This window comes from Dendrobium catenatum, unplaced genomic scaffold (genome assembly GCF_001605985.2).
Source record: "Dendrobium catenatum unplaced genomic scaffold, ASM160598v2 fragScaff_scaffold_1638, whole genome shotgun sequence".
In the NCBI taxonomy this organism is placed as follows: Eukaryota; Viridiplantae; Streptophyta; class Magnoliopsida; order Asparagales; family Orchidaceae; genus Dendrobium; species Dendrobium catenatum.
In genome coordinates, this window is record NW_021320100.1 from 2,088,135 (window position 1) to 2,096,748 (window position 8,614).

Here is an 8,614-nt window from a genome sequence, read left to right on the forward strand (position 1 = left end):
GCAGAAAAAAGTGTTATATGTTTACGTACAAATATTATATACATAAATTTAGGGTTATGAAACAACACTTAAATTTATAAATTCTTTTTAAATTAAAATTTAAGTCTTTTTTTTTTTAATTCGATTTTATATGCCTATATTAATAATAATAATTAAAAAATATGCTAACTATTTATTTATTTTTTAAATATGTTGCAAAGTTTATTACAGGTAAAAATATTTATGCAACCAAATTTTATTTTTGAGTCATTAACAAGCTGAGTATGAGGTTTTACTCGTACAAAAATCTTATTATGTTTTTCTGACTTTTAGCTCGTTATAAATAATTTTAATTAGGAATATGAAGCGAGAGAGAAAACAATACAGAGATATCTTTTCTAAGCCAAAATTGAAAATTATAAATGAGAGCATTTCTACATTGAACAAAATTATAAATGAGAGCATTTCTACATTGAACAAACAGCTTTATTACTATTTCTTATGTTAAAAAAAAAACTATAGTTGATTTTTTTTTACTTTAAGTTGACAAATCTTCAAAGTTGAATTTGACATATTGATGACTTAGGCGTCTTGAGATGGTTTTATTACTGTTTTTAGTATAAAAATTTCTTGAAATCAGAAAAAAAAAATAACAATCTAAAGCTATTCCAAATGAAGCCTTAGGCTGGATTTGGAACGGCTTTCTTATTGCTTTCTGAAACAACTGTTTAATACAATGTTTTTAGTTTCAATTTTTTTTTTTGTACTTAAACTGATTTAGAAAACAGTAAAATAGTCGTCCCAAACAAAACCTTAAATTAAAATTAGGAATTTTTTATTTTCTAAATTCACACTCAACTAATCAATGGATATCGTTCTATTTTGACTCGAAGATATTGGAACTTTTATTACGTGCGGTGTAAGGACGTAGAGGAACATCCGGTTGGAGGCAAAATCCCGCCAAAAAACTCGGTATTTGCTTGGTACAACTAGGTATTATTTGATATTAACGAGGAATACCGCTCTTTGAAGACCAATACCGAGTTATATCGAGCTGTACCGAGAAATACTGAGTTGTACTGAGTTTTTCTAGGAAAAACTCTGTACAACTTTTGTATAACTCGGTATTTCTCAGTTTAGCTCGGTATAACTCGGTATTGGGTCTTCAAATGATGATATTCCTCGTTATTGTTTGGTATTGCTCGGTATAACTCATTTTTTGGTGGGATTTGGCCTCCGACCGGACGTTCCTCTGCGTCCGATCGGAGGACGTAATAATTGTTCATGATATTGACCTTCAGTTCGGCTTTACAATTCTTACACATTTTGTTTTCCTTTTTGAAATGCTTCTAATTCAACTAGTCGAGATTGGGATTTCACATTATTCATGGAATCCATTTGTTCAAATTTTTTCTTCTTCACCTTCACCAATTCTTGTTGTGTGACTTCTAAGTCTTGTAGAGCTTTACCATCTTAGATTCAATTTAACTAGAATAGAGATCTTTTGAGAGAAAATTGAGCTAAAAATATGCCCTTCAAATGCAAGATTATATATATTAATTTTATTGCACGTGCATTAAATGTACGTGAATAAAAATTTAAAAATAGTATTGAGTAGGCAAGACATCACAGTAAGCGTCCAAATTTTTTTTTCTTGTAGTAAGTACACGTTAATAAAATTAAAAAAATATATATATTATAAAGAATCAAATTAATTAAAATTTTAATTCCCTAAAATTTTAGTACACACTGTGTACAAAAAATTGATACACACTTTGTATACAGTGTGTAAACTCACATGTCCAAACAGTTCTTCACGTCGGAACTCAACACAAAATAATTTCTCCCTCCTCCTTAGAGCCTCTAGAACTAAACTTCTCTTAATAAATTTATTTTATATGTTTTTCATCAATTATCTTGTTCTTAATCATAAAAAAATAGGCCTATTTCTAAAATAATAAGATTCTTGATAATAATATTGAATACAAGTGTCAGATAATAAAGGATTTATATGGATTAATTATTCATATAAATATATTCTTGGGCTTCATTGAGGACAGCTTTTGACTACTATTTTTTTATTATTTTTAAAAAAAAAATTATACTAAAAAACTATTATAGAAAGCATTAAAAATTTGTTCTAAAGAAAGCCTTATTAATATTCTTCCATTTATTAAACCAAATGAAATTTCTATAATTGGCATGTTCTTCTTCGCATGCTTGTTTAACTTTGAAGATAAAATGGTCAAAATATTTTCATTGCAGGAAACAAAATTAGTATAACATATGATTGTGAAAATTTGTTACACGAATTTTGTCGTAAATTATAATAGTTAAATTAGGAATCTTTGTTTTGTACAAAAGGATCATATAGAATGCTGAGTGGAGAATAATAGCATATGGTAGCAAAAGTGAACATAATCTCATATGATATGATGAAGAGCGGAAGAGAACAACAAGGAGAAAAAAGATCATTACCTTCATGGTGAACTCCCGTCGTGACTTCTGATCCAACAGAAACAATGTTCTAGAAGACAAAGAAGTTTCTTTAGCGACTCTTTCAAAACTCTTATTCAAGCAAAGCATATGGTTGGGCTCTCGTCGTGACTTCCCATCCCAAAAGAAGAACTTCGTAAAAAAAAAAGACGAATAAGCTTCTATAGCGACTATTTCAAAGCTCTTCTTCAAAAAATACGTCGAAGAAGCGCGCAAGGAGAAAATGTAGAAAAATATCATTGCCTTTGTAGCGAACTCCCATCGCGACTTCCGGACGCCGTAGAGCAAGGTCAAGCACTCGGTTGGAGATGGCTAAGAGCCACGAAATCTTATGGTGTAGCTTTATTTTGATTTTTAAAAATGAACGGATACTAACGGAAAATTTTTATGGTATATCTTATGGAAATAGCTTTATGGTGTATCTTATGGATTATTAGAAATGAAAAGTTACTTAATTAGCAGAAATGCACTTTAAATATTAGGGAGTTTCTTTCTTAAATGCAATTGATCACAGTTTTAAAATTAAAAAAAAAACGTAGTAGGTTTAAATAGTTAAATTAAGGGTATTAGAATATAAACTTAATGAAAATTTTATACATTATAAATGTAATTAATATATATAATTTAAAAATATATATATATATTAAGCTAAGTGTTGTAGAGATGAGGATGCTCATGTGGATGAGTGGTTTTACTCTTAGAGACAAGATACGAAATAAGCATAAACATGAAAAGGTTGGAGAAGCTCCAGTGGCAGATAAGATTAGAGAGAGTCACTGGTCACATAAAACGGCGGCCTTTTGATTACCTAGTTAATTAAGAGAGTATATGTATTAGATTTAACCAATGTTAAGAAAGGTAGAGATAGACCTAAAAAGACTTGGTTAGAAGTAATAAAAATGACTTTTCATTATTGTATATAAATGAGAATTTGACTCTTAACCGAACACAATGGAGAAAAATGATTCATGTAGTTATCCCCACATAGTGGGATAAAAGCTTGATGTTGTTGCTGTTGTTGGACATTTAGGTCAATTAAGGCAAACTCACACACACATCACATATACAAGACTCGAATTCAACATCTCTTAGTCGGTAGCCAACGCTCCCAACGAATAGACCAAGTCAGTTGCATTATTTGATTATATTAATTTATCTTATATCATTCTTAGGGCATCTCCAATGGAACTCCAAATGTTTGAATGTCGTCGCCTCCGAGCTCCAGCCGAACGGTGAAACTTCCGCTATTTTCATGCGGGTGAACAGTAGGACGCCAATATTGGTGTTGAACTATTCATCATCGCTATTTTTCTCGGTCTACCGAACTTGACAAGAAGCGCGCAAAAGAAAAAAAAAAAGATCGTTACCTTCTCAAAATGGAGTTCCATTGGAGATGAATCGCGGCATTTTTAAGTTTCACGACATTTTGGAGTGAAAAATGCGATTTCCGTTGGAGATGGTCTTAATCAAGTTAATTAAATTATAATTAGTATATACCATTAATTAAAATTAGCCATTTATTAAGCTAATTAAAAACAACTTCTACTTAGTCAAAGTTAAAAATAAAAGTAATTAAACAACAAAAATTGAGCACCCTTCTCTCATCCCATCTTGCATTTTCATCATTACCATTGGCATTGAATATTTACAATCACTTACAAACTTATTGGTGCCAATAGCCCAAAATAATTTATCTTTGGAACCAACAAAATCTGCAATTAATAGATATCTTGATTTTCTTCTAAATCAAAGCCAAACTCCTTTCATCATCTGAATGCTGATTGCTGAGTAAATTTCTGTTCAGAACATCTTGAACTAATCTCTCATTCCTCTCAGTTCTTTGGATAGTAAGAATCCAACCATGCAGGACTTCCATGTTCATAGAATGGAACGTTATTCATGATCTCTTCCTGTGGATTCATAATATCACGGAACCAATCCTGCCTCTGCAGATCCTCCATGGCCTCGTCGAACACCAGCTTCTCCTTCGTCTCCGGAGTCGGCTCCGCCGCCGCCACCGCCACCTCCTTCATAATAATCTCTGCCATTGGAGGCAGCTCCTCCTTGATATCTGCCTTTGCAGCGACCATCTCTAATGGAAGGTGCTCTAATCTCCTCTTTACTTCCTTCAGCTTGAGCTCAATGTGCCAGGCTAAGCTTGTCAGGCTCCTCATTTCTAAGCTCTGCAAGTTCATCTTCCCCATGAGGCCTTTGTACATTATCAGCATTGTCTCTACTTCTCGGTTCTCTCTCTCCTGCTTCCGAATCTGTTCTTGCAGCTTCCCAATCCTGTGCCTCATAAAGCCTGTACAAACAAAAAGATAAATTTTGTAGATTCAACTTCAGTAAATCTTAAACGACCAAAAAAGAAAAGAACTTTAATCACCTTCCTGGTTCATCATCTTCTTGCTCTGCTCCATCTCCGGCAACCGCCGCAGCTTAGCCAGAACTTTGTTAGCTTCATGGGGAGAAGGCCAAACCTCCGGCTGTGCGTCACTGGGCGCATAGATTATCAAACAAGCCTTAACATCACAGAGCGTGCTGAGCTCTTCAACCTTCTTCACCAATCCCTTCCTCCTCTTCTTCAGCGTGGCTCTGCGGGCAGAGTCATTAGCTATCCATTCAAGCTTCACCTTCTTCCTCGCCATGGCGGTGGAGGGAATGAAAGAAGCAAAAAATGGCATACTATATATAGCTGAAATTCATTACAGAAAGCAAAGAAGCTTTTGATGAGGATTAGGACTTTACTGCATAAATTAATTGTAGAGATTATGTGAGATTATACGTAATATATTTGGATGATTTTGTGGAGGCTAATTTAGGAAATTAAATGACTGGATCTGAATATATATTATGATAATTATGACTGTATATATCCTCTCTCTGGAAAGTGGAAATTAATTGTGGATAAATAAATAAATTTAATTCAAGCTGGTTGGGTTGGGTTGTAAGAAACTTTATTTTTCATTTAATAGTTTTAATTCTGGAGATAAATGAGATAATTATTTCGTTTATTTGCTGGTTTTGAGGGGAACAAATGAAATGAAATGAATTTGGTGGCTCTGTACTGCCATTCATTCATTCATTAATCCTTTCATGTTAGATTTTCGTATGGACAACAGAGTTCATCTTGGTCTGTTAGTTGGAAGCTTCGTCCATCAATCAAGAGATATTGAGTTCGAGTCTTATGTATGTGATTTGTGTGTGAGTTTGAAACAATTATTACGTCCTCCAACCGGACGTAGAACTACGTCCGGTCGGAGCTAAAATCGCGCCAAAAAACGAGAAATACCGAGCAATACCAAACAATAACGAGGAATATCATCATGTGAAGACCCAATACCGAGTTATATCTAGCTATACCGAGCAATACCGAGTTATACAAAAAAACTCTGTATTTTTTTTGTATGACTCGGTATTGCTCGGTATAATTCGGTATTGGGTCTTCAAATTATGGTATTCCTCGTTATTATCAAATAATACCTAGCAATACCGAGCAAATACCGAGTTTTTTGGCGAGATTTTAGTGCCGACCGGACGTTCCTCTACGTACGTTCACCGGACCAAATAAAAGTTCGTGAGTTTGTCTTAACGGATTAAATGTTATAGAAAATTAAATTAAATTTATAAAAAAAAAATCATTAAATTAGGACAATATTTTAAACTAGGAATTATTAAAATTTTAATTTTGTACTTAAGTATTTAAAAAAGTTTTAAGTGGACAAAGTTGTCCATCAAACGGGTAATTGGCTGCTAACTTAGATTTGCTTAGTCATGTGTCAGTCGCCCAACTAACGAGCATTTTCTTTTATAAAAAATTATTGTTGAAAATTGTATGTTAAATAGTCGACTTGCTATAATAAATTTATTAAATGATTTTGCCTAGTTGTAAATTTTTATTTTATGATTCATAATTATCTAAATAATTTTTTAATCATACATGCTTAAAAAATTTGCCACATTAAATTATTGGTATTTAAGAATATTTGTTTTAATTTTAAAGTTTGAACCAAAATGAATCATATTATTAATAATTATAAAATAATCTCTTTCATAAAATAAGTCATTTATGGTTTTCTCAATGTAAGAGATAAAAATTAAAATATGAATATTATTTTGATCATAATCTATGGTATATTTGGGATAGCATTTTTATTACTTTACTTTTCAGACACCAATCATAATTTTATTTTGTTAGTACTTTATATGGTGAAAAATTATTTCTGCAACTATAATAACTAAGGTTTCGTTTGGGACAGTTTTCTCATTACTTTCTAAAATAAGTTTTTAGTAAAAAAAAAAAATTTAATTTGAAATTTTTTTTTAACAAAAACACTGTTTTAGAAAGCATTAAGAAACCTGTCCCAAAGGAACCCTAAGTCTTCATCTGAAACAGTTTTTTTACTACTTTGTTTTTTAGACCGCAATCATAATTTCTTTCTGACTACTATTTTTTTACTGCTTTTGAAAAAAAAATTATCTTTTTGAACGACAGTTTTACGAAGCAGTAAGAAAATTATCCCAAATAATATTTTCTGTGTTTTTTGGTTTAAAGCGCAAATTTATTTTCATGGGTTTGATAATTATATGAAAAATAGTATTTGTTAAACCTAAATATTGTTAAACCTTTGATTATATAGAGATAATAATGGTTAGGGGATGCATTAATTGCTAACATTTATATGCTAATGTATATATCTTGCTGTCGTTAACTTGTTTTCTTAGTGTACATTAGTTGGCCTAATAATTTCCAAAGTTTTAAATTTCTTCTATTAATGGTAAAATGCTTTATACGAAGATCATTGTGTGTGTAATCAGGAACACATCAAGATTGGTGCCGGATTTTCCATCAACCTTAGTGAAGCACACGGCCCGCAGGCGAGCCTATGAAAAAGTGCACGGGCTCATAGGATTATTCTGCGTGGACGATGAATACAGCTCATCGTTTGGAGAGCAATAAGAATACGTCATGTCAGTAGTATTGAGCTCAGTACCAAGCAGTATTGAGCCGCGGTACTAGACAGTACCGAACCATATACGAACAGGGGTGATGTGGCCCATTTTTATTGGTCTCAAGACGACTTTGTGCATCTGCACATAATAATTTCACAACACAGAGGGGTACTCGAGAGATTATTTTGTGCGGACGTCGAACGCAGTTCACCGTCTGGAGACCAATCAGAATATGACACGTGCCATTTGGTACCGCTGGGTACCGCTAAGTACACAATGCTTGTTGCGGACGGTTCTCCCCGTCTGCTCTCTGCACCTAATAATCTCTCATTAAACAAACATGAATTACACAAACCAAATAGCACAATACATTACACATAGTTTTAGAATAATTTCACAGAATCAAAATCCTAATAGTACAACTATGATTTCATTTGGGATAGCTTTCTCGCTACTTTCTAAAACAACTTTTTAGTAAAAAAATTTTAGTTTAATAAATTTTTGTACTAAAAAATAATTAAAAAATTGAGCATATATTCATGTCTCTGATCTTCAGAACCAAATGAACTAAACTGTTTAATGTACCCTCTTATTTGCACGGATGCCCAATTAATTGAGCATGTTCATAAGGCCCAATAAAAATTGAGTAAGCCCACTGGACTTGCTATAGATCACCCTTATAGTTTCTTATCTTAATTTCAAACATTAAAAGCCTTTGATATTGACTCTAATTGGCCCAACATAATAAACTCAGCAAAAACCTAAGCTAAGGCCCATAGTACTATTTTATTTTGATATTATAATTATAATTTTATTTAGTCATTACTTTTTGACTGCTTTCAACAAAAATTGTGATAAGAAGTTACTTTTTACAATTTAAAAAATTACGTTATCTACGATAGTTCTACAAAATAGTAAGAATGTTGTTCCAAATAAAGCATTTGGCTTTGTTTGAGATAGCTTTTTTACTGTTTTTAAAATAATTTTTTAGTACAAAAATTTATTGAACTAAAAATTTTTCTACTAGAAAGCTACTTTAAAAAGCAGTAAGAAAACTATCCCAAATGAAGTCATAGGCTTTGGTTGGGACAGCTTTCTTTCTGCTTCTTAAAGCAATTTTCTTGTTTAAAATAAAAAATTTTTGTACTATGAAGTTACTTTAAGAAGTAGAAAGAAAGTCGTCCCA

The 8,614-nt window shown here is 32.1% G+C and overlaps 1 protein-coding gene across 1 annotated transcript; it reads right to left on the reverse strand.

The window, feature by feature from the left end:
• Window positions 1–4,307: 4,307 nt before the first annotated feature.
• Window positions 4,308–5,123, reverse strand: LOC110104622 (agamous-like MADS-box protein AGL80). The gene is made up of 2 exons (XM_020833796.1): window positions 4,862–5,123; window positions 4,308–4,780 (listed from the first exon to the last, which is right to left on the reverse strand). Exons 1-2 carry the CDS (start codon window positions 5,121–5,123, stop codon window positions 4,308–4,310), a joined length of 735 nt encoding a protein of 244 aa, XP_020689455.1.
• Window positions 5,124–8,614: the final 3,491 nt, after the last annotated feature.

Excerpts from the sequence above, each read along its gene's own strand:
- LOC110104622 (XM_020833796.1), bottom strand. The coding sequence starts at position 5,123 with ATGGCGAGGAAGAAGGTGAAGCTTGAATGGATAGCTAATGACTCTGCC. Across the intron at positions 4,781-4,861 it reads GAAGATGATGAACCAGGAAG|GCTTTATGAGGCACAGGATT; the intron begins GTGATTAAAGTT and ends TTGTTTGTACAG.